The sequence below is a fragment of the Anguilla rostrata genome, chromosome 13 (assembly GCF_018555375.3).
Source record: "Anguilla rostrata isolate EN2019 chromosome 13, ASM1855537v3, whole genome shotgun sequence".
NCBI classification, from domain to species: domain Eukaryota; kingdom Metazoa; phylum Chordata; class Actinopteri; order Anguilliformes; family Anguillidae; genus Anguilla; species Anguilla rostrata.
This window is the reverse complement of record NC_057945.1, coordinates 20,332,069-20,358,618: the sequence shown is the minus strand read 5'-3', so window position 1 is coordinate 20,358,618 and position 26,550 is coordinate 20,332,069. Positions and strand designations below refer to the sequence as shown.

The 26,550-nt window shown below is 40.8% G+C and overlaps 2 protein-coding genes across 5 annotated transcripts; both read left to right on the top strand.

Annotated features, from left to right (window-relative positions):
• The first annotated feature begins 446 nt into the window (after nt 1–446).
• Nucleotides 447–16,714, top strand: LOC135237368 (myosin heavy chain, fast skeletal muscle-like). The gene is made up of 41 exons (XM_064304481.1): nt 447–471; nt 840–887; nt 967–1,182; nt 1,728–1,874; nt 1,964–2,120; nt 2,676–2,703; nt 2,895–3,006; nt 3,094–3,186; nt 3,284–3,347; nt 3,428–3,526; nt 3,609–3,712; nt 4,581–4,719; nt 4,852–4,970; nt 5,138–5,287; nt 5,400–5,570; nt 5,660–5,966; nt 6,246–6,319; nt 6,985–7,072; nt 7,276–7,393; nt 7,725–7,848; nt 8,299–8,435; nt 8,962–9,217; nt 9,355–9,597; nt 9,679–9,855; nt 10,024–10,169; nt 10,263–10,353; nt 10,440–10,829; nt 10,919–11,045; nt 11,126–11,244; nt 11,639–11,835; nt 11,934–12,117; nt 12,228–12,393; nt 12,596–12,720; nt 12,913–13,221; nt 13,310–13,513; nt 13,607–13,732; nt 14,056–14,226; nt 15,135–15,239; nt 15,328–15,423; nt 16,245–16,376; nt 16,589–16,714. Exons 3-41 carry the CDS (start codon nt 979–981, stop codon nt 16,607–16,609), a joined length of 5,820 nt encoding a protein of 1,939 aa, XP_064160551.1. The 5' UTR covers nt 447–471; nt 840–887; nt 967–978; the 3' UTR covers nt 16,610–16,714.
• A 2,188-nt stretch (nt 16,715–18,902) lies between these two features.
• On the top strand, nt 18,903–25,312 carry p4htmb (prolyl 4-hydroxylase, transmembrane b). 4 transcript variants are annotated; one of them, XM_064304486.1, is made up of 11 exons: nt 18,903–19,022; nt 19,854–19,969; nt 20,091–20,199; nt 20,389–20,470; nt 21,009–21,199; nt 21,666–21,762; nt 22,012–22,174; nt 22,270–22,455; nt 22,610–22,700; nt 22,869–22,992; nt 23,454–25,312. In XM_064304486.1, the coding sequence occupies exons 1-11, from the start codon at nt 18,999–19,001 to the stop codon at nt 23,663–23,665; spliced, it is 1,395 nt and encodes a 464-aa protein (XP_064160556.1). In that variant the 5' UTR covers nt 18,903–18,998; the 3' UTR covers nt 23,666–25,312. The 4 variants fall into 4 exon arrangements, with proteins under 4 accessions (XP_064160556.1, XP_064160555.1, XP_064160554.1 ...); XM_064304485.1 differs by having other exon boundaries at nt 18,909–19,133; nt 19,854–20,199; XM_064304487.1 differs by having other exon boundaries at nt 18,911–19,969; nt 20,150–20,199.
• Nucleotides 25,313–26,550: the final 1,238 nt, after the last annotated feature.

The following is a 26,550-nucleotide window of genomic DNA, read 5'->3' as shown; positions in this document are numbered from 1 at the left end:
CTACATATGAAAAATTATTAACATTTATGAACAATTATATGATTGTTTCACTATAATAAAAAGATACATTTGACCAATTAAAAAGTCATGAATGAAATATTAACATGTCACGTTAATTATAGAGCTGTGTGTCCACAAAGATATGGTGACACTTTTGAACGAAGAATTTCCATCAAATATTGTACAAAAGATCAAATATATATTCAAGTAATTCTTTTATACATCCTAGTTTCTGCCCAATCAAGTTCCTCAGCAGTTCATTATGAAGCCCCTATTATTTTAATTTAAAAATTCCAATGATTTAACAGAAGATAAAAATAATATCACTGCTACTGCTACAGGCGCTTGGTAGCTTATAAGAGGGTAAAAATACATGACCAAATAGGGATCAGTTCTGCTGAGTGAGGACAAATCTCTCTCTATAAAAGATGTCACCCTCATACCCCCAGGGACAGCCTGGCACCCAGTAAGGTGAGTGCGATTTACTGTAATGTTGGAACAGCTTCCAGATTTACAATGCTTGAAGCCCAAAGGGATTATTGTGTAAAATTTAATCATGTTAACTGAAATACATAAATAAGAGAAAATAAAAATGCTGCAACATACATGAATTCCATGTTTGTCAAAGAGAAATGCCATAAACCCAACTACTATAAATATAAAATATATGGTTATTTCATCTAATTTACACTGAGAATTGCACAAAAAGACTTAAGGGTATCAACTTGTCATTGAATATGTCAAGAAACAGTTGCCTCTGTAATGTTTCCCCTAAAAAAAACTCAGCAAACAGCTTAATTTACATTAATGCTAATTAATGCTAAACTTCTTTTTTTCAGCATTCAAAGACCACCAACTACCACCTTTCTCTCCTGGCATTGAAGGAGGTATGTCTAAATATAACTTGCTGCAACAGTCATAAAGGAATAAAACCTTCAAGCTGATATTTCCTTTATTTCTCCTCAGTAAAGCGCCATCATGAGTACCGATGCGGAGATGGAGGTCTTTGGCCCGGCGGCCGTTTACCTCCGGAAGCCTGAGAGGGAGAGAATCGAGGCCCAGAACACACCCTTTGATGCCAAAACGGCCTACTTTGTGGCTGAGCCCAAGGAGATGTACCTCAAAGGGAAACTCATTAGCAGAGAAGGGGGCAAAGCCACCGTTGAAACTCTGGATGGGAAAGTAAGTACAGCTAAAGCTCCCAATATGGAGAAATGCCTAAATTAGAAATTTATAAATTAATATATAGCAATAAATGGAAAAAATACAAAAGTAAATAAAATCAGAATAAGTGTTTATTTATTCCCTAATTCATAAATCTTTTATTTATTTTGTGTATGCATGCAGTTGGAACGCATGCAGGCACAAACGCTGTGTCCCATTAACAAAAATGGCTACTGTAGTAATGATTTTGCCAGGCACGCAGTGGTTAAAGATTATTGGTTGGCATGACCAGCCATTTTCATGTGACATAATCACCTTTGCAGCATCAGATTTCAGCAAGCTAGCTAGCTAACCCAACTATGTTACAAGGATGTTGGTGGATTATATGCACAGTGGGATGACCATGATAAAATCAGAGTCAGATCTTGTGAAGAGTTCATCTTCCTGAGTACAAACCTTCTGTTATTCAGAAGTAGCTTATAACCACGTAACAGAATTATGGAACTATCATCCCTCAAATAAAAATACAACCAACCCACCACTTTCATTTTCATTTTCTGTAGCAAAAATTAACAGTGAAGGAGGATGACATCCACCCAATGAATCCTCCCAAGTTTGACAAGATTGAGGACATGGCCATGATGACCCACCTCAACGAGCCTACTGTGCTGTATAACCTCAAAGAGCGTTATGCAGCATGGATGATCTACGTGAGTTTTCCTCTAAAACCCTTTAATGCATGTGAAATTGAAAATAAATGAATGTCTCCAAGCATGTAATGTATGCTTCACTGTTTTAGACCTACTCTGGGCTGTTCTGCGTCACTGTGAATCCCTACAAGTGGCTCCCAGTATACGATTCTGTTGTTGTGGGAGCATACAGGGGCAAAAAAAGAGTTGAGGCCCCACCCCACATCTTCTCCATCTCTGACAATGCCTATCAGTTCATGCTCACAGGTAAGTGTATCTTCTTGGACAAGATGTTCAGGTTACTCTACAATACCGGCATACAATAGTATGTACAGTTTTAAGGCAACAGAAATGCCACAAAGCAATAAATATTCCAGCAAATTCCAGTCAAAAACTCCATTCCAGCAAATTCAACAAAAGATTTCATGGAGACCAGTCATACACATTATCCATTATGGTGCCATACCTGCCTCAGTGTTCTTGGTTGAAGAAATTATACAATCAACCCAGTACAAAAGGAATAAAGAAGGAGGCTTAGAAACAAAACTTGTTAGAAACACACAATGTGGGTGCTGCAAGACTCGTTAATTGAATATGGGAAGGGAGAGTCAGGAATGGCAAACATTTATTGGCACCCAAAGCAAAAGATTGGAGTTCAAAATAGCTTCAATCACGTGTAAAATCTGTCTTGCTTTACCCAGTGCAGGTGAAATGGATAGGAATGGAAATATTTTATCAGTATCATTGTTAAATGTGAAATTCTACATGGGCATTGAAATATGATATGTGTAATATATCATATTTCCACTCATTCTTTCGTAGATCGTGAGAACCAGTCCATCCTCATTACGTATGTACCTCATATATTTTCATAAACACAGTTCACAAACAGCCAAATACAAATCAAATGAAAATACACTATTTTTGTAATGAAAATTTTCAAGTATTTTTCTCGGGTAAAACCATTTAAATTTTCAAACTTAAACAGAATTAAATGGGTTTTTAAATATCAAATGAAGTGTTCTCTGTGTTTATCCACAGTGGAGAATCTGGTGCAGGGAAGACTGTGAACACAAAGCGTGTCATTCAGTACTTTGCGACGATCGCAGTGGCTGGACCAAAGAAAACAGAAGCAGCAGCTGGAAAAATTCAGGTCAGCAAGAGTCTCTAAAAATGAGCAAATATCTTGGGAACTTTATCTGCGGTAGCACATTTCTGAAGTGTCTGATGTCTACTGTAGGGATCACTGGAGGATCAAATCATTGCAGCGAACCCCCTGCTGGAGGCTTATGGCAATGCCAAGACTGTGAGGAATGACAACTCCTCCCGTTTTGTAAGTTTGTAGTTTTATTTTAAATTCTAATTTATCTACATTAACGGTGCTAAAATAAGGAACTATTTAATCCCATTTAATGTTGTTAATTGTTTAGGGAAAGTTCATCAGAATCCACTTTGGTACAACAGGAAAACTGGCTTCTGCTGATATTGAAACATGTAAGTCTACCTGATACTCTGTCTCAGTTTATCAAGTCTAAAAACTTTTTTAAAATGAAAATGTTATTTTATTGCCACAGATCTGCTGGAAAAGTCAAGAGTAACATTCCAGCTGTCAGCTGAACGCAGCTACCACATCTTCTACCAGCTCATGACAGGCCACAAGCCCGAACTGATAGGTATGAAATCACTAGATTCATTCTGTGAATACCATTTGAAGTTTTCAGAAAAGTCTGTATAACTGATTATTGTGTCTTACAGAGGGTCTTCTCATTACCACCAATCCATATGACTACCATATGATCAGCCAAGGAGAAATCGCAGTCAAAAGTATCGATGATGTGGAGGAGTTCATAGCCACAGATGTAAGTGATTTTTTCTTCTCTAACCAATCACAAAAAGTACTGCTTTGCACATGTATTGGTGAAGCAGTGGGGTTACCATACAGAACTTCACTCATTTACCTTGACTTCCCTACAGCTTGACTGGTCAGCAGATGGTCACACCCCTTATACATTCATTCTTGCCCTTTCTTGGACTTTTGCCAAAAATAAAAATTACATTTAGCCAAATTTTACAGAAAATTATTGTCTAGAAACATGAATACCATGGAAGGGTAGCGAAAGAAGGTTGTTGTAAATTCTAACTGATGATTTTAATTTTGCTTTCCTCTTAAATGGATACATGTATAACATAAATGATGCTGCATTCAACTGCTAAAAATCCAAATGTTCCATCACTAACTGCTAATCAAGATCTGAATTCCCTCATTATTTGTCTTGAATATTGTCTTAAAATTGAATGGAAGTGTTTTTTATTCATAAACTTTGTGAATGTTAACCAAACTGTTATTAAAAAAAAAAAACTCATGACACTTGCATTGTAGGGTAAAACATATAGGACAGTGTTGATTAAATCCAGTCTCAGAACTCTTTGGCATTTTGATTATGAAACAGTGTGTGCACAATCTTAATGTAAATGGTAAATGGACTGCATTTATATAGCGCTTTTATCCAAAGCGCTTTGCAATTGATGCCTCGCATTCACCAGAGCAGTAGGGGTTAGGTGTTTTGCTCAGGGACACTACGACATGCCCAGGGCGGGGATCGAACCGGCAACCCTCCGATTGCCAGACAACCGCTCTTACCTCCTGAGCTATGTCGCCCCATAGTGTACTGTATAAAATCATGAATCCCACATAAATACTGACAAACATTTTTGATTTTATTGTAGACGGCCATTGATATCTTGGGCTTCACTGCTGATGAGAAGCTGGGCATCTACAAGCTGACTGGTGCTTGTATGCATCATGGGAACATGAAATTTAAGCAAAAGCAGCGCGAGGAGCAGGCTGAACCTGACGGCACCGAGGGTAAGTGTACACTACGATACAGCTATGATGATTATTCAATGGTTTGCCCGGGGAAGTTTTTTATTTTTGAGAGCATACAAACAGTCTTTCATTTTAAGATTCTGGTTCAAACTTTGATTCTCTACATTTCAGTGGCAGATAAAATTTCTTACCTCATGGGCCTGAACTCAGCTGACCTTTTGAAAGCCCTGTGTTACCCCAGAGTGAAGGTCGGAAATGAGTTTGTGACCAAGGGACAAACTGTGCCACAGGTAAGGGATCTAAATTTGTGTAATACTCTAATATTATAATACCCTATATAATTATATATTTAATTGTATATTAAGTTAACCAGAATTGTTCAGGGAATGCTTAAATGTACAGAACAAATACAAATATTCTGACAAGGCAGTTAAGACCTTTCTTTTTATATTAATAGGTCCATAACAATGTTATGGCTCTCTGCAAATCTGTCTACGAGAAAATGTTCTTATGGATGGTTGTTCGCATCAATGAGATGTTGGACACAAAGCAACAAAGAAATTACTTCATTGGAGTCTTGGATATTGCCGGATTTGAAATCTTTGATGTGAGTGGAGGTGTCCTGTGATATAATCACAAATCCAATTACATGAAAGATCATTTTAACTATGTGAGGGTATCAGATTTTTATAGCAGTTTGTATCTTCCTGAAATTTTAGTTCAACACCTTGGAGCAGCTGTGTATCAACTTCACCAATGAGAAACTGCAACAGTTTTTCAACCACCACATGTTTGTGCTGGAACAAGAGGAGTACAAGAAAGAGGGAATTGAATGGGAGTTCATTGATTTCGGTATGGACTTGGCTGCCTGCATTGAGCTTATTGAGAAGGTAAGTGAGATGCCCTTTATTATCAATAGACAATAACATGTCCAATTACTCCTAATGTCTTTTCATGGAAAATATTCTGCCTCCACCAGCCAATGGGCATCTTCTCCATCCTTGAAGAGGAGTGTATGTTCCCCAAGGCTTCAGACACAACCTTCAAAAACAAGCTCTATGACCAACATATGGGTAAAACCGCTGCTTTCCAAAAACCCAAACCTGCCAAAGGCAAGGCTGAGGCCCACTTCGCCCTGGTGCACTACGCTGGCACTGTCGACTACAACATCGCTGGCTGGCTGGACAAGAACAAGGACCCCCTGAACGACTCTGTGGTGCAGCTGTACCAGAAGTCTTCAATGAAGCTGCTGGCCCACCTGTATGCATCCCACGGTGCTGCAGATGGTATGGCGGTGCTGATTTATATTACTGTAATAGTCTTCTTTGTACCCAGATACAATTTAACAGAAGTTTATCATTATAGACCTATTGGGAAGATTGGAAAGTCACTTGTATTGTACTTGTAGTTTTGAAAAGAAATTACCATGCAAAAACAGAATTCATAGTTCCTAATTAAAATTTGTTTTCAAGCAGGTAACTGAAAATGAATTTTTCGTTAAAAATAGATTTAAAATGAATTGCTTTGACTCTGATGCCAGTGTGTAATTTCTCATGTAAAAACAGATGCAAAAGGTGGTAGCAAAAAGGCAGGCAAGAAGAAGGGTGGCTCCTTCCAGACTGTGTCTGCTATGTTCAGGGTAATGTATTAACTCGAATACAAATGAAACTGTGCTGCTATTCAAGATTTGCTGACAGTTGCTGCTCAGTGGCTCATCCTTTTAAGTGATGAATCCAGACCATGCCAGTGGCAACTTTGTTTTCCTCTGACCCATGTCTACGTAAATTGCCTTTTGTGTTTGTGTAAGAAGCTGTGACTGACATGACACAATAGAAGAGAGCATGTACTTGTCTGTGCTTTCCCGAATCAAAAGCAGAGGTTGTGGCAAAGACCAATGATAAAATATGATAGGCCATTCTAAATTGAGCAGAAAAAGGAGGGAAAAGCATTTAAAAAAAGACAAGTATTGGAACATACAGCATTGCTGACCTAGCACAGTACTAAACTTATACATAATATGGTTGTTGATTCCCTATTTTATCTGCAAGCACAATGATCAGTTATTGAAAGGGAATCCTCCAGTGTGTGAAATGTGTTTGTTTTGCCTAGAGATCATCCTTCTTACTGCTACCTCTTCCAGACATACCTTTCTACTCAACCCCTGCTATTGTCATTAAATTAAACCGTGTCACTCTTTTCAATCATAACACTACTTTAAATATTAATACAAATACCAGACAATTAACAGATATCACCATATAGTTTCTTCTAAATTCCATTATAATGCCTCCTCACATCCCACAGGAGAACTTGGGCAAGCTGATGACCAACCTGAGGAGCACTCATCCTCACTTTGTGCGATGCTTGATTCCTAATGAAACAAAGACACCAGGTAAAAAACTGTATTTAAAGCTATTCCCATAATTTAAATGTACAAACAACCGGAATTGAATCACATCAACTCAACTTGTGAACTAGTTAAAATTCCTGGGGCAGAAAATAAACTGTATTCAGGTACACTATCCAGCATTTACATTGTTTTTTGTACATCTTATTAAGATTTCAGAACATTTTTAATGTTTTCTTGTTTTCTAGGTCTCATGGAGAACTTCTTGGTTATCCACCAGCTGAGGTGTAATGGTGTGCTGGAAGGTATCAGAATCTGCAGAAAGGGTTTCCCCAGCAGAATCCTCTATGGTGACTTCAAGCAGAGGTAAATTATGCATCTCTTTAAGCAATTTAATATACTTGCATATGGATTTCAGTGTCACTGGCCCTGTGAGAAGATAAAAATGTACGTTCAAGTCATAGGTCACTGCTGCGCATTTAATTTGGTGTGTCACTTCAACAATTCCATGAAACAAAGAGGCAGTAAATACATTTGTAATGCTGAAGGTGAACATTTAAAATCAGCTCAATGAATGCATCTGAAAAGTGAATAAATGCTCATAATCGTAATTGTTCGCAATAATCCAGGACTGGCTATCAAGGCAGGACACTTCATAGCAATGTTTTCCATTAAAAAGGGTTGTCTTTTCTTTTAGATACAAAGTACTGAACGCCAGTGTCATCCCTGAGGGACAGTTCATTGACAACAAGAAAGCTTCTGAGAAGCTCCTGGGGTCCATTGATGTGGACCACACCCAGTACAAGTTTGGCCACACCAAGGTAGGAGACTCCTCGGGTACCAATACTATTTCTGGAAATGATAATTTAACATGGACTGCTGGATGGCTCATTAGGTTAAGGCTCCACACAGTGGGGCGTGGATGTTACATTACATTACAGGCATTTGGCAGACGCTCTTATCCAGAGCGACGTACAACAAAGTGCCACGGAAAAAATTCCCACCATGGCAGTGGTGACTGTGGCCAATAGCTCCATAGAGGGACTGCATTTCTCTGAATGATAATTGGTTCTTGAGCTTAAAATATTATTTCATGTAACTCTAAAAATCCACTGAAGTAAGGTTTGAAATAAAAAAATGTTATGTTACATGTTACATAATGTTAAAAAACCCTGTGTTCTACCATCATATTTATCTGTGATGCATGGGCCATGCAGGTCATGTTATGTCTTATTATGTCTTACACTGAATATTTACAATATTTCCTCCAGGTGTTCTTCAAAGCTGGTTTGCTGGGTCTCCTGGAGGAGATGCGAGATGACAAACTAGCAATACTTGTGACCATGACTCAAGCCCTCTGTCGTGGCTTCATCATGAGAAGAGAGTTTGCCAAAATGATGGAAAGGAGGTATGTGTTACTATGCAGCAAACATGTAACATGTAAAGACACTGTTCCAGTGTAAGTGTGCAGTACTACATGAATTTATGTTAACACTGAAATACAGCTCTGGAAAAACAAGAGACAAACCACATATTTTTTGAAGAAGAATCAGGGTTATTCCACCAAATATTGTTGAATCCTTGTGAGGTTAACTTCAATGTGAAGACATTGACATTTTAAGTATTTATTAATGGGTATAAATTTGTTTAGTTTGCATTATCCAACAACAGTGTGTATTTCTTGTATTTTGATTTGTTGTCATTCTCCACAAATAAATGTTCCGAAAGACAATATCTTTGTAATTAAAATCAAATGTGGTCAATAGTTAATGAAAGAATATCAAGTTATAGTTTACATAGACATGTACCCATAAACTGTAAAACTGAAAATTTGATGAGGTGTCTATTTTTGTCCAGAGCTATATTAGTATCTGCAGTAACTTAGCAATTTGTCATTTCCCAATCATTTTTCACTATGATCACGTCTTACACAGAGAGTCCATTTACTCCATCCAATACAACATCCGCTCATTCATGAATGTGAAACACTGGCCATGGATGAAGGTCTACTTCAAGATCAAGCCACTTCTCAGGAGTGCTGAAGCTGAGAAGGAAATGGCCAACATGAAGGAAGAGTTTGCCAAGTGTAAAGAGGATCTGGCAAAGGCATTAGCCAAGAAGAAGGAGCTTGAGGAGAAAATGGTCTCTCTGCTGCAGGAAAAGAATGACCTACAGTTGGCTGTTGCATCTGTAAGTTTGCCTTGAGATCAAAATAATTGAATAAGAAATTAGTCTACTTAACATGCCTTAACAATATTAAATCAATATCATAGTTTCATCTCTTCCTAATGAAATGTTTAATTCAATTTTGTATTCAATCATTCAAGGAAGCTGAAGGCCTCTCTGATGCTGAGGAAAGATGTGAGGGCCTCATCAAAGCAAAGATCCAGCTTGAAGCAAAACTCAAAGAGACAAATGAGAGACTGGAGGATGAGGAAGAATGCAATGCTGAGCTCACTGCCAAGAAGAGGAAACTGGAAGACGAATGCTCTGAGCTGAAGAAAGACATTGATGACTTGGAGCTCACCTTGGCAAAAGTGGAGAAGGAGAAACATGCCACAGAAAACAAGGTTTACATTTCATCAATAGAGTATGCACATTTTCCCAGGGAACTGACATCTCCCTAACATGGTGGAATTTAATTTATTTAGGTGAAAAACCTGACTGAAGAGATGGCCTCTCAGGACGAGACCATTGCCAAGTTGTCCAAGGAGAAGAAAGCCCTCCAAGAGGCACACCAGCAGACCCTGGATGATCTCCAAGCAGAGGAGGACAAAGTCAACACTCTGACCAAAGCAAAGACCAAGCTCGAGCAGCAAGTAGATGATGTGAGTATAACATGAAGCATCTTGATAAAAATGGAACACCTCTGGAACAAAAGCCAAAACAAGAACCAAAATATTTTCAATTATCAACAGAAAAAAACATTGTCTAGGCCATATTCGTTCCATTTAATTTTTAACAAAACAATATTTAATATTTATTCCCTACAATAGTTGGAAGGCTCTCTGGAACAGGAGAAGAAGCTTCGCATGGACCTTGAGAGAGCCAAGAGAAAGCTTGAAGGTGATCTGAAACTGGCACAGGAATCCATAATGGACCTGGAGAATGACAAGCAGCAGTCAGACGAAAAGATCAAGAAGTAAGAGATGATTCAGATAAATGCAATGATAGCAAATGTAATGATAAACCTGCAACAAAAAAAATCTAAATGCTTATTGTGTATTTTCCACAGGAAGGACTTTGAGATGAGCCAGCTCCTCGGCAAGATTGAGGATGAACAAACTTTGGGTGTTCAGCTTCAGAAAAAGATTAAAGAACTCCAGGTATACATCAAAGCCTCAAAATTCCACAAACTACAGCTGATAAAAGTGGGATGTATGTCCTAAACCAACACTGTTGTGTACCATAGGCTCGTATAGAGGAGCTGGAGGAAGAAATAGAGGCTGAGCGTGCTGCACGAGCCAAGGTTGAGAAGCAGAGGGCTGATCTCTCCAGGGAACTTGAGGAAATCAGTGAAAGGCTCGAAGAAGCAGGTGGGGCAACTGCTGCTCAGATTGAGATGAACAAGAAGCGTGAAGCTGAGTTCCAGAAGATGCGCCGTGATCTTGAAGAGTCCACCCTGCAGCATGAAGCCACTGCTGCTGCTCTCCGCAAGAAGCAGGCCGACAGTGTGGCAGAGCTGGGAGAACAAATCGACAACCTTCAGCGCGTCAAGCAGAAACTGGAGAAGGAGAAGAGTGAATACAAAATGGAGATTGACGACCTCTCCAGTAACATGGAGGCTGTTGCCAAATCAAAGGTACACAGAAGGTTTGCATTACTTTGGAAGCAAATGGCTTTTTGTGAACACCAAACCTGATGAACTCTAAACAAACTTTTTTCCAACAGAGCAACCTTGAGAAAATATGCCGTACCCTAGAAGACCAACTGAGTGAACTCAAATCCAAGAATGATGAGCATGTACGCCAGCTGAACGACATAAGTGCACATAAAGCAAGACTTTCTACTGAAAATGGTACATAACCAGACATTTCAGATTAAATAATTTCATGTTGAAAAATATGATGGAGTTACTCAATACTTTGGTTTCCTCAGGTGAATTGAGTCGCCAGTTAGAGGAGAAAGAAGCTCTTGTTTCCCAACTGACAAGAAGCAAACAAGCCTACATACAGCAGATTGAGGAGCTCAAGAGGCACATTGAAGAGGAAGTCAAGGTAACTGGCTAAAACATCATGTCATCTTTCTAAGCACCTAATTCCACAAACAAACTAGGGATTGCAACAAAAGATAATGTATCTGATTTACAACTGCCGTCAATATGTCTAAGTTATGAATTGATGATGGGCTGCTCAATTTTTTAAAATGATGATGCAGAATCAGACATTTACACAAATTAAATCGAACCCTTTGAGAAGCTTTATTTTCCAAAATTAAACCTCACATTAGACACAAAGTTCCCACATCTTTCTTGAATCATCTAACAAGCTTTCACAATAAACCTTCAAAAAATATTTAATGGTTGTGAAATAGTGTGAAGAGCCTAACAGCTCCACAGAACAGAAGCAGCAGAACTAATTGCATTAATTCATTTCCAACTTCTGAAATAAGGCCAAGAATGCCCTGGCCCATAGTTTACAGTCAGCCCGTCATGACTGTGACCTGCTGAGGGAGCAGTACGAGGAGGAGCAGGAGGCCAAGTCTGAGCTGCAGCGTGGAATGTCCAAGGCCAACAGTGAGGTGGCTCAGTGGAGAGCCAAATATGAAACTGATGCCATCCAGCGCACTGAGGAACTGGAGGAGGCCAAGTAACTAAACACTTTTGTACCATTTCATTGTAGAACCACTGCATAACACACAGTCACAAAGAGTCTTGCAAAACAAATGAAATCCCCACTCCCTACAGGAAAAAGCTTGCACAGCGTCTGCAGGAGGCGGAGGAGTCCATTGAGGCTGTGAACTCCAAGTGTGCCTCTCTGGAGAAGACCAAGCAGAGACTGCAGGGTGAAGTGGAGGATCTCATGATTGATGTGGAGAGGGCAAATGCCCAGGCTGCCAGCCTTGACAAGAAACAAAGGAACTTTGACAAGGTAAATCACCAAAGCTAGGGTCACTAACAACTGTGTGGTAGGTCACTATCAGTTGTTAAAATGAAGGCCAGCTACAAGTGGTATTAATGGCTTTGTTTTATCGTGTCCAGGTTTTGGCAGAATGGAAGCAGAAGCATGAGGAAGGCCAGGCAGAGCTGGAGGCCGCTCAGAAAGAGGCCCGTTCTCTCAGCACTGAGCTCTTCAAGATGAAGAACTCATATGAAGAAGCTCTGGACCAACTAGAGACACTGAAGAGAGAGAACAAGAACTTGCAGCGTATGTACAGCCAGTGTAAACAATTGGGAATAAAGCACTGTTGTTGTGACAAACTGAAAATAAATCTGCAATCTACATATGATCAACAACCAAAAGCACTAATTGCTAATGATGCAAACAGTGATGTGATGGATTGATGAAATGTTCTATATTGATTATTGTCATCATTAGTATCAAATCATTTTTGAATGTGTCCCTGCAGAGGAGATTTCGGACCTGACAGAACAGATTGCAGAAACTGGAAAGACCATTCATGAGCTGGAAAAGGCCAAGAAGACTGCAGAGAGTGAGAAAGCTGAAATTCAAGCTGCCCTAGAAGAAGCAGAGGTACAAATACTTATACAAATTCAATACACAAAAAATAATTATGTGCATTTTCTAGTTAGCTACTAGTGATCTATGAATTAACAGACATTTTTTGTGTACTTTCATTCAAATGAAATTTGTACATTTAGACAAAGTTAACCAGAGAGTTTGTATTTAGCACAATTCATATTACTGTCTAAATTAATTTTACAGGCAACACTGGAGCATGAAGAGTCCAAGATTCTCCGGATCCAGCTTGAGCTCAATCAGGTCAAGGGTGAAATTGACAGGAAGCTGGCAGAGAAAGATGAGGAAATAGAGCAGATCAAAAGGAACAGCCAGAGGGTGATTGAGTCCATGCAGACAACTCTTGATGCTGAGGTGAGAAGCAGGAACGACGCTCTGAGAGTCAAGAAGAAGATGGAGGGAGACCTGAATGAGATGGAGATTCAGCTGAGCCATTCAAACCGCCAGGCAGCTGAAGCTCAGAAGCAACTGAGGAATGTCCAAGGACAGCTCAAGGTATGTTTCTAGAATATATGTTGACAGGGCTGAGCTCCAACATGTTCAGGCTTTTATACATAACTAATTTAATCAATCTCTGCGTCAGGATGCCCAACTGCACCTTGATGATGCGATCAGAGGACAGGAGGAGATGAAGGAACAGGTTGCTATGGTGGAGCGCAGGAACAACCTGATGCTGGCTGAGATTGAAGAACTGAGGGCTGCTCTGGAGCAAACAGAGAGAGGCCGCAAAGTGGCCGAGCAGGAGCTGATCGATGCAAGCGAGCGTGTGGGACTGCTGCACACCCAGGTGAGTCAGTGAGTTTATCAGACCTGGTACAAAAATACAGGGTGAATTACATCACATCCACATGCCAACCTAGAAATATCCAATTTTGTTTAGAATACCAGCCTTATCAACACCAAGAAGAAGCTGGAAGCTGACCTTGTTCAGATTCAAGGTGAAGTGGATGACACCATTCAGGAAGCAAGAAATGCTGAGGAGAAAGCCAAGAAGGCCATCACAGATGTGAGTTATACTCATACCAGGTTTACGTGCATTACATTACTTCATTTTTTCCATTTTATCCAGAGCAAATAATAAAGCTAAAGCTCTTCTGTAAATCATACAGCTGGATTTTTCTCTTAACAGCTAAGGTACATCCCTCTGCACAATGATATAATAGTAGTATCCACATGGGGCCTGTACTGTAAAACTCCACTGGACCGCTGGCTTACACCTACTCTTTTGTGAGCTTTGGTTGCCAAAAAGAATTATATCATCAGTCTTGCCCTCAGAAAATTATTTTTAATAGAAAAAACTGCATGAAAAAAAACTGTGTAAAATTGCAGGCTGCCATGATGGCAGAAGAGCTGAAGAAGGAGCAGGACACCAGCGCTCATCTGGAGAGGATGAAGAAGAACCTGGATATTACAGTCAAGGACCTGCAGCACCGTCTGGATGAGGCTGAGAGTCTGGCCATGAAGGGCGGAAAGAAACAGCTCCAGAAACTGGAAGCAAGGGTAACCGATTGAGATATGCAATAAGGAATATTTGTAGATTAAATGAATGCACCAAAATCATCCATTGGATAATGGCACAAACATCATTTAAAAATACATTTATTGCATTTTTACTATAAATGCACTCAGCTGATACAAAACATGGTCAGAATCAGCCTTTAAACGCACGAGGCATCATCCTCAGAGTCATGTCTGTGCAAGCACTACTTAATTTCTCATTGCTACAGACTCAATGGCAAAGGCTGCAGCAATGAGCAGATACACACACAAACACAAACACACACATGCTCACACTCACGCATGCACACGCACACACACAAACACCAGGGCATTCCATATTAGGGAGAAAATGAGGGGAAAGCATAAATAAAATCATGTCAAACCATACAGAGCATTAGCACAGCTCTACGGAAATATTATTATAAATATAAGAGTGAGTCACTTGCAATCAAAACAACATTAATCCATATGGTTATTATAGAAAATCATTCCAGATGCCTTCAGGTAAAACGAGACTCATTTTTAATGTGCAACCTAATAGCATTGATTACTGTATCTATAAACCTTTGAAAAGTAATTTTTAAAATCAATATTGTCTTGATGACTGTTCTGACATTACCTTACATTACATTACAGGCATTTAGCCGACGCTCTTATCCAGAGCGACTTACATAGCATTTATTTATCCATTTATACAGTTGGATATATACTGACGCAAAGCAGGCTAAGTGCATTGCTCAAGGGTACAACGGCAGTGTCCCAGGAATCAAACCTATGACCTTTCGGTTACAAGCCCAGTTCCTTACCCACTGTGCCACACTGCCGCCCATGTTTGTCAATGATTCAGCTGCATTTCTTTTTTAATAATATTTACATAATAATCATGTTCTTTTTTTTTTCTAATCGAGGTGCGTGAACTGGAAGGTGAAGTTGACAGCGAACAGAGACGTGCAGCCGAAGCCATCAAAGGTGTCCGAAAATATGAGAGGAGAGTCAAGGAGCTCACCTACCAGGTAAGGTTTTATACATCTTTACCAAAAACAGTGGACAAGACAACAACCATGTATGGTACCTCTTATGAATCTGCTTTAACCTCTGCAGACTGAGGAGGACAAGAAGAATGTCCACAGACTGCAGGACCTGGTGGACAAGCTGCAGCTGAAAGTGAAGGCCTACAAGAGGCAGTCCGAGGAATCTGTAAGTCGAATGCTTTACTAATTTAATGGCGTATCAATGTCATATTTCATATCAAAACCATCCATATGAGAACAAATCTTGGCAGGCAACCCCATTAGGTGGAACAGAATTGGCATCAACGTCAAGATATTAATTCAACAAGCTGCTTGGATAGAAATAATCAGGGCTCAATTGGCTGATTTAGCATTTTCTAGGGAACAAATTTGCCAGTGCATCTTGAATACTGCATTTGGTGCTATGAGTCTCCTACTAACTAAATATGTTTCTTTCATAGAACCAGTTGTGTGTCAGCCATGTTCACCTATCTAATAAGCTAGTTAAATTAAAAAAAATGATAATTATTAAATTATAATAATTAATAATTAATTAATTATTAAATTTATTCATCCCATTTATTAGTCATTAGTCCAAAGACACCTTCAGCAAAAACTACTTCAATCATCTTTTGCTAAAATGTCTTATAAGATTGTACCATTGAGTGTAAGGGCTCAAGAACACAATCCCCTGTGTATTCCTATTTATTAGAAGATGACACTGATAGCAAACAAGTCTTAAAAGAATAGCTATATTTCAAACATTATATTCCTGAAGTCTGTGCACCTAACCCAACCTACCATCAGCAAGAGACACACTCAATATCTTACAATGATTTTTAGGGGACCCCCCCAAGAGTAATGAGCCAATTCCCACAATAGCCTTACCAAACCTAATATAACTAATTCTCCCATTCTGAATAGGTGTTCTTTTCAGAAACAGAAGAGCAGAAGTTCTATTCATGTAATGGTAATAATTCTTTGAGTAAATAATGGGCTCTCTTACAGGAGGAACAAGCCAACACTCACCTGTCCAGGTACAGGAAGGTGCAGCATGAGATGGAGGAAGCTCAGGAGCGTGCCGACATTGCTGAGTCCCAGGTCAACAAGCTGAGAGCCAAGAGCCGTGACATTGGCAAGGTACTTTCTGTAACAAATTTTTTAATACAAACTGTTTGTACGTAAATAAAGGTTACATGTTACTGTAAATATGTAGTCATAGACTGTTAAATGTACAGTACAAAACCAACATGCATATTTTATAGTAAGACTAAGATTTAGAAATGAATTGGTCAATCATCAAAGTTTTGATAATGATCATACATTCTAACTGCTTTTCAATTTATTTTAAGGTGAAGGACGTCCACGAGTGAGGGATAAACCTACACGAGACGCAGTAACAAGCACTCATACAATATGAACTTCTTGTGAACTGTTCTCATGTAAGCCATCAGTCAATAAAGGTAGCTGAGCATTTCCTTCTCTTGTATTCTTTTGTCCATCCATCTTTGAATGACACTTTTTGTGTCATTAATGCAGCAATGCACCGTTAGTGCTACTCACAAGACTGAAATTTTGAACATGAGCAACATCTCAAAAACTGGAAAGCTAATAAACAAAATTGTGAAAAAAAAATTGTAGGACAGTGGCTGCATGCAATGTTATTAAGTAGGCTTATCGGTTGAAAAAATGTAATATCTTTTCTCAAGAGCGGAAAAGTAACTTATATTTGGCTATAGACCTAACAAAGGCTCCCTTTGCAAAATCTAACTGCATTTGATCAAGCTCAATTTGAAAGTTAGTCATTTCCAATTGTTCCTCTATAGTAAAAGATTCTAATGTCAGAAAATGACGCCTGCTCAAAAGTTTAATGTCTTTCATGTTCCTAGAATGCTTTATCTTTATAAAACAGTAAAAAAGTCTGAAAATAGATTTGCCTTAAATGTAACTTACCTAAATAAGAAGTAGGCTAGTAGTAAAACAATAGCAATAACCCATAGCTAATAATGAGTAAGTCAAGACTTATTCTCCGACGGACAAAATGGGAGCATACGACTGCGTTATTCAAAGTTAATGTTTTCTGTAAGAAATGCCAGTTCTCCAATTATCTGTCCATTGATCATGGCAGAGCCCCCATACCATGACGTTCTTTGAAGTTTCTTCCCTTGCTTTCTTAACCCATGACCACAGTTTCACTCTAGCACCTTCGTCATCAGGGGACTGACTGAGTCTCAGTGAACTGGATATATAGTTATTACGGAGATACCTGGACTCTCTCCCTCTCCAGACTGTGTTTTGGTAGAGGCTCATTGAAAACAGCACAATAACCGAGAAAGAAACCAATCCTTCCTCTGTGGACCAAGGCGACGTACGATATTGACGACCTTGGTCAGTTTCTCGCAAATCTTTGGCGCCACCTTCCTCGCGATGTTGGTAATGACACTTCTGATGTTCCCGTCGTCTTCCTTAAAATCCATGTAACTTAAGTGACCACCTCCGGCTGTATCTGAGTCTGAGTACCATCAAACCTAACTTTCGAAGTTTTGTTTTCTGCTTTTAGCTTTCCAACAATGTTCTCCAGATGGGTCCCTTTGTCTTTCTGATCACTGATATCAACGACAAGTTGGTTAACCTTAAATTGTTGGCGATGTTGATTCAGAGTCTGATTCTGTCGCTTTCTCAACAGATTTTCTCAAATGAAAACTCAGAATTAACATCATGTTTGGTGGAGAGGTCTTGAAAGGCTTTTAAAATGGGATTTGAGTCTACGCTACTAGACTAGCTCCGATGTTTGTTTTTTTTTGTTTTTTGTTTTTTGTTTTTGCTAGCCTTCACGCTAGTGGCGGCCATTTCTTTCGCCGTGGTTTTTAACCGTTTGTTTTTTATTCTCAGTTCAGTTGGTTATTGGTTTTTGAAGTTTTTGTTCTAAAAACATTTTTTTTTTTTGTTCAAAATAGTTTTTTTACTACATATCTTCAATTAGCCTACCTGACAGCGCAAAGACTCACATCGTCCTGCCACGCTGCCATCTTGGCATTCTCTGTCGTCTTGGTGAAGCAGATTTGTAGTTCTTTGTCTGCAAGCCCTTACGGTGCCTACACATTTTTTTCAACAAATAGCAGTTATTCTTGAGTGAGTTGATACCATATACTGTATACAAATATTGATTGACACTTTGTTATCAAGCGAGTATTCTGGAGTCGTGGAACAGGTTAGTGCCATGGTTAGTACTTTCAAATGTAATAAACTGGCAATATTTTAAAAGTCCATGGCAAAAATGAATGGGAAACTTCCTCCCACAACGCTTGGCGTGGGGCGATGACGATAACAATGGTTGAAACTACAACGGTCGTCACGTGCAGGCGGGCTAGTGTCAGAGACTTAAAAAAATAGTATGGAAACCAGTGACGGTTGCCAGAAAGCGACAATTGTTGTAGTTTCAATATAACAACTTGTTAACAACTTACTTTTTAAAAGCAAATAACTTAGAAATCCACGGTGGTAATGTTAATGGGCTCAAAAAAACAAAATCCCTATGGGAAAAATGCATTGGAAATCTGACAAGGGAACCCATGACTCAAAAAAGCGAACTTACTTTCGGGTTTTACCCAGGACCGTGTTTTGAATACCACTGCTATAAACATTTATAGGGAAACATGGATATTTACCACCAGGGGGCAGACATGCATAAACACAATTGTTTCAAAATATCTCACTAGAAACGAAGTCATCGGGGTGCGAGATGCTGCAGTTGTTGGGGCAATGGCGTCTTACATGCTTAAACAAGTAAGCTGCGGCGAGACTAGTGATGGAGTAAAATGATCATCCGTTTATTCTGTCATTTTGAGATCAAATCCATCTTCTCGGGAGGAAACGCTTGTATATAGGAAAGCTAACGTGAGTAGCTTGACCACTTGTGCTGAGTTTTTGTGATGCACAGGATACTGACAGCTCAAATCGCTACGCAAACAATAACAATAATTCGATGTCTACAGATCTTAGCTAGCTTGTTATCTTTCTGGCTGTTCTGTTAACGTTATCGTGTTTGCTGCATATGTGCTTCGTCTATGGAAGCCAAAAGCATCGCGAACGCTCTACCGAATGGGGGGAGTTTGTGTATGACAGCGTATACTAGCTCTCATGTCTTGGTTACTTAGGTAGCTAGATGCCTAAGAACTAGGATGATTTATTAACGTTACAGAAATGAAATAAAAATGCGCCGGCTAGTTTAACAAGGCAACATGTGCCGTTTCGTTCAGCAATCCACATTGTTGATTAGCGAGGGTAATATCAAATCAGCTTGATAGATAAATCAAAGATAATAAAATAACACCCTGTCCGAACATATATTGTTTGCTGGCGTTAGCTGAGGAAGATACCAGCTAACTATTATTATTAATTGCTAGACTAACTCTTTATCTATTAATTTTGGCAGTTGGCTTACATTACAAGCTGCCAGTTTAGCTTGCAGGAAAATGAGCCAACATGGGTTGCTAGCTAGTGGTAGTTAGCGAGTTAAGCCCATTTTATTCGCTATTTCCACCTTTGCCGCATTGTTTGATGACAGCACGGGAAACGAAGCTACATCGACTAACTCGATATAATCCAAATATCTAGACCAAAATAAATACGTATCATGACAACGATGATGGAACCTCAGAAAGATGTCCCGGAGGAGGATACATCGCCTTCCCTCCCAACCTTGTCCAGAGAGCGTCACCCGCTGCAGAAGAGTAGTGTTTGTTCTCGCTCTTACTTCATGGTTGTTATGGTTTTTTTCCATGTTTACATAATTAACGTAATCGCCCTACTGCTGTATGTGCACTACAACAACGGTCCGGGAGCCACAACCAGCACAAGGAGCGGGAGCAGCAATCACCATTCACATCCATCCCCCATTTCTCCGTTTCCAGACCCCGGATACAGCCGGACTCTGCACCTTCCGCGGATTGAGGGAATAAGGGTGATGCAGATGTGTATTTTCTGGGATACATTATATACTGTCAATCTCGCTGTTTTTTTCAGATTTAAGAAACTCATGCGTACTCATATTACATTGGTTCTGAAAATGCCAAATGGTTGTCTTGAACTAATGCTGGGGTCCATGCAAATAGCAATTAACTAAATTGCTAATTGAAATGTTTGAGTACAGGTTGGACACATCCAAAAAGTGTCTCTGGTGCCGAACAAAGTCCATGAGATGCGGACTCTGAGCTTGAAGCCTCTGCTTTTTGGTGAGAGTGGTTTTATCATTCCCACTGTTGTCATTTGATTCAGGATTTTACTTGCCTCTGTCCTACATCCCCATCAAAGTGTCAAGCATATGTTACTCACCCACCCAGGCCAAATGAGTGTTGAGTAGTGGTGGAGGCAGTACTGGTACTGTCAGTGTGCAAGGGATATTGTAGTCACAGATTAGTCCACCACAGGCCGCAGTCACAGGACTTTCCCAAAACAAATGTGGCCCACTGAGGAATTCCTCCCCGCTCCACACACTGTGTGTGTATTAACAGATAGATGATGGGACCGTGAGGTTAGTAACCCCCTGAAAAAGAGGGCAGATGTAAGATTAAAAAAAAAAAAAAAAAGAACCTGCAGCAAGAGCCTCTTTTACAAGATACAGTATAGTGTTCCTTTGCAATTGTGATGTGTGTGTTTGTGTGTGCGAATGCGTGCGTGCATACGCATGATATTCTTGTGTAATGGTGTTGTGTGTGTCTGTGAACGGTAAAGTGTAATGGTTTCATATGCTGGTACTGTGTTTACTTGTAGAGATCCCAGGCTTCCTATCAGAAGAGGAGTGCAGTGTGGTGGTGCAGCTGGCTCAGCTGAAGGGCCTGACGGAGAGCCAGGTAATGGTGCCTGAGGACCAGGAGGAGTTGACCAAGCAGCTGGACCTCAGTCCAGAGGAAATCTTCAACCTGTTGGACCTCAACCAAGATGGTCAACTGCAGCTACAAGAGGTGGGGGGTTGTTAGTGCTAGGAGGGAGGGTTATTAAGGATGGTGGTTTGCTGTTTATACCCCTTTCACACACGATTCTGGAAATTTGGGCCAGTAAAACGCATAACAAGTTCAAGGGTCGGTCAGCTGACTGTGCTGCATAGAGTAACCCCTTTAAATTGAAGCCAAGCCGTGTCGAACCCATGTAAATCCAGATCATGAGCAGGGGTCGCAGACACAGGTCGGACAAAGCTCGCTGACTCTTTCATACCAAAGGCTAACACGGGTTTTACCCGGGTCGTTGCTTTGGTGTGAAAGGTGTATTGGAAAGGTGTCTAATGGGGTGGATGACAGACACAGATCCAGTGACGGGGGTGTGTTGAACAAGGAGGTTATGTTTGTTTGTGGAGTTCTGAAGCAGAGCAGTAGGTTGCAGTTTGTTACGACTAGGGAATGATCCTAGTGCTGTGGGTCTGGCTTTTTCTAGATTCTGACCCATTCACGTGTGCGGGACGGGATCTGGCTTACTCCAGAGAGCCTGAGAGAGATATACGCAGGGCTCCAGGCAGACCCAGATGGCGATGGTGAGAACCTGTGTGTGTGTGTGTGTGTGTGTGTGTATGCATGTGCATGCATTCACGTGTATGTGTGTTTGTTTGTGTCTGTGTGTGTGTGTTATTGTGTTTAATGTGTGTGGTTTTGTTTGTGTGTTTAGTGTGTATAATGTCTGTGTGTGTTTGTGGGTGTATATAATGTGTGTGTTAGTGTGTATAATGTCTGTGTATGTGTGTCTGTGTGTGTGTGTTGTGCATAATGTGTGTGTTTGTGTGCAGGCTTCCTTAGCCTGGAGGAGTTTAAACGGCTGAGCAGTAATGCTTTCCAGCGGTTTCTGCAGCAGCGTGGGGTGAAGAAGAGCCAGCTGGTGAGGAACAGCAGGCACACATGGCTGTACCAGGGCGAGGGGGCACACCACGTTCTGCAGACACTCAGGAAGAGGTCAGCCCCGGTCCCCACTCCAGAATGCCCATGTTTTGCTTTTCATCCCAAACATCTGCCTCCCATTCTCTCTTTCTTCTCACCCCCGACCCCAGGGTCACGCGTCTGACCCGATTGCCGTCCTCCATAGTGGACCTGAGTGAGCCCCTGCAGGTGGTGCGCTACGAACAGGGGGGTCATTACCATGCCCACCATGACAGTGGCCCGGTGTATCCCGAAACTGCCTGCACCCACACCCGTCTGGCAGCCAACCACTCAACCCCCTTTGAGACCTCCTGTCGGTGAGAGAACACCACCCATTACTGTGTGTGTGTGTGTGTGTGTGTGTGTGCGTGTGTGCGCCCGTCTGTGTGTCTTTGCATCCATGTTTGTGTTTGAGTGCAGATTTGTGTGTGTGTCTATGTTCTACTATAAGGACGCGTTTTGTTTATGCAGGTACATCACAGTGCTGTTCTACCTGAATTCTGTGGAGGGGGGCGGAGAAACCACCTTTCCTGTGGCTGACAACAGGACATATGAGGAAGTGGTGCGGTGTGTGTGTCTGTGTGTGCGTGTGTGTGCATGCGTGCATGCATATCTGTCTCTAATGTCTGTATATGTGTGTGTGTGTGTGTCTGTAGATGTGATGCATTCTTGTAATTGTTGTTACAGTGAATTCATTTTAAAATTTGTGATTTTTTTTGTTTTATTTCAGTCTCTGATCCAGAATGATGTGGACCTTCTGGACACACGAAAACACTGTGACAAGGGCAACCTGAGGGTGCAGCCGGCCAAGGGCACAGCGGTCTTCTGGTACAACTACCTGTCTGACGGCAAAGGTAGGTTGCACCTGGGCACTGGTGGGCAGGGCTTGAAGGGCACTTGCAGAACGGCACGTACTTTCTAAGCCTCAGCACCGCATTACAAATGTCCCACTTATTAAACCATTTTTAAAACGTTCTCAACTTATTAATGATCACGTTTTTACCTTGGAAAAAAAATGTTAATTACATTATGTTACATTACTTTAGCATAATCTATCCGGTCTCACAAACAAGGGGAAACAGAAGTGCATATTCTCTTTATTAATATGAGCAGGCGAGGCATGTGCTGCAGCCTGGAGGGCGGCCCACTCTCAAGCCCTCTGTGCGGTTGGGGGTTTAGTACCTAATATATACTCTCTTATCCCTTCTCTATCTGTTATCGTCCCAGTGCTAGTCCCCGCACCCCACCAAAACTATGTTTGCAGGAAATCCTGATTTGTGCTGTCACTGATCGTGTGTGTGTGTGTGTTTCTCAGGTTGGGTTGGTGAGCAGGATGAGTACTCCCTGCATGGTGGCTGTGTGGTCACCCGTGGCACCAAGTGGATCGCCAACAACTGGATCAACGTGGACCCGGACTACCAGCGCCAGGTTCGGTACCAGCAGCTGGTGTCCCAGCAGCAGCGTTCAGAGACCCACAATACCGAGCAGGACTCTGCCCAACACAACCACCTCCACCAGGATCTATAGCACCTCCCCCTCAATGTGCCCAATGTGCACCTCCCCTCAACGTGCCCCACCAGAACCTTGTACCATGTCCCTCTGCCTAATGTAGCTCCTCCTCCTAACCTCCTAAATTACCCCAGTACCCTACACCAGGACCTGTGGCACTTCCCCCAAAAACAGCACACCCCCACCCAAACCTCACCAAACCCGATAAAGCAGGATATGAAGTACCTCTCCCTAATATAGCACCTCCCCCTAAATGTTCCCAAACCCCCTTTCCTGTTGCCTCTTTCCCTGCCTGTACTAAAGGGGTTTGTTTTAGCAGTGTTGGAATTTTCTTCCCACTTAGAACCACTGTGAAACACACAATGCATGCACATACCCCTGGGAGCAATGGTATTGCAGACTGGAGGCCCATTACTGATGTATCAAGTTTGTATCAAGTGTCCCAGCTTCGTCCATGGCAGGCTTTATGAATGACATTAGTGCACCTCTTCTCCTGATTCACATTTACCAAAGGAACTGTACTGCACTTTCTTTTTCTCTTCGCTAGTGTTGTTTTCTGGGTTATGTGTTTAACTTATGGCTATGCTCAGGGGTCTGCATGGAGTGAGGAATACGATGTCCGCCTTTCACGTGCAAACCTTGCACATGCATGCACATGCAGATGCACACACACGCAAGCATGCACGCACACACACACACACATACATATACTTATGCACAATGAAGGAACATGAGGACATAGAGGGATATGTTGGGAGCTTTGCCCCTAAAAATTCCCTGTCTTTGACCTGCCTGAGATGCACAGTATAGTTCAGGAGACAGGTGGGTTTGAGTTTATGCAACTATAAATAATAATAATAATAATAATAATGGCCATGGTAATCTCATCCTCTGTTTTCCATTTCAAGTTGGTGTCTTATAAATCCTTTAACAAAATATATGTACTATACCTCCTGTGGGGAGCTTTGCATGAATCGCCTCCATTTGGGCTGTGTACCCTTTTGTAGTGATGTGCAAAATTGCCTCCTAACTGGGCCATTGCCATCTGAACTGCAGCCCCCCCATACAAAAAAAGCACCCCAGTTGCACTGCATTCTTAGATCTTTCTCTTGTTTTCATGTGGATGCTGTTTCCGAAAGTAATGCTGAAGTTTTGTCTCCTTTGTGCCTGTTTTAGCCATTTGATACATGATCACAGCCTTGGTCGTAGTGCATTTTGACACACCTGAACTGTGATGCATGTCCAAGCTCTTGAACTTGATGTGCAAAATTTAAACTCTTTGTAAAGCTATGACGAGAGGTCCACTGACCGAAAGCTTAGCTTGTTCTTAAAATTTTTTTCAAAATATTCAATGTGCATGGATCTTTTTGTTCTCATCAGAATTTAAACCCTCTACACTGGTCACAGTCCTTAGTTTCTTAGAAGCCTGTTTACCTGTCAGTTGAATCAAATGTGTCGTCATCTTTTTAGCTGTACTTGGGATGGTATTTATAATTGTTATGTATGTATCGTAGTTATTTATTTGATCACACTACTTGTGTTGGTTTGACAATGCACTGAATCACTTTCTTTAATGCTATACAGAAAATTCAAAATTGGAGTAATTTATGAAATATAGAGCACGTGCTCTTATATTAAGGTTAATAAAGGAAAATGTTTTCTGAAGCTTCAGAGTCCAGTTTTATTACTATGCATGCTTGTTTCACTCCACAGTTAGGTCCTGTAAGTGACCAGAGCCCAACAAGCAATTATTACATGTGCAGGTCCCCTCCATATGCTTCTCCAAACATGCATAGGCAGTGTATCGCGTGTTCTTGAGAAAAGGTCTGGCCATGGAGATCCTGGATCACAGAGATTGAGATGTTTGTCATATTTACCTGATGTTGCAGAAGTCTCTGGCCTGTGAACAGCACAGTTTGGTCTCAAAACTTTTCCCTGCTGCCAGTGGACAGGCCAACAGGACAGTATCTTCTAAAAACTAGACGCTAACAGCAATACATTATAAATGTATGAACTGCATGCCTGTTCCCACAGTTAAAAATCAGGCCAGGAGCGTAACATTGATCAAAAGTGGGAAGTCCTCTGTTCTCCAGTCTCCTCAGTTTTTGTTTTAACAAGTAGCTACCTATTAGCTATTAACTGGTAATGTTTAGACAATGTAAAAACTGGATCACAGTCAATGAGTATACATAACTAGCTAATAACTAGTTAGATCATGTTAATAACTAATGACCATTAGCCAGTTACTAGCTAATCAGTAGCCAAGTCAAACCATTTTTAGTATGATAATGTTGTGTTACCATTAAGCCCAATGCAGACAACTTGCCTTAGCTGTGTAAGATTCAAGCTTTTATGTAGATAACAAATTTATCCATTTTGAAACCAAGACAGTAAACAGAGGAATGAATATATACCGGAAAGTAAATATAAAAACAAGCTTTTTTCTCAACACTAAGTTACAGTAAGGGCCATGGACAGTGAAAGTTTGGGGTGGTGTTATTGTTTCTTTTTCATAGCATTTTTAAGACATCAAAGTTTCTTTGGTCTCGTTGGCTACTCATTGGAGAGGCAGTATTTTATGGGCTGTGTCATGATTTAATAGAGTACTGGGAGGTGTTGCCTAGTGTGTGACATCGTCATGTCTTGCTTATCCATGTCATGGCTATCGCTGCAGCCCTACTGGAATTTGAATCGGGACCAAACAGCTTCTTGCTCCGATGTCCACCAGTTAAGCTCACGCACAGTCAGAAGAGCACACTTTACACCTTTTTTTCTCACAGTTTAGAAAACCCAGTCATAACTGGAAGCCTGTACCATCACTACTACAGTCACCGTCAATCTCGTAATGGGTGAGTGGGGGGGCAGTAAAGCACTGACAGTTAGGATTAGATTTTTCTATGTGG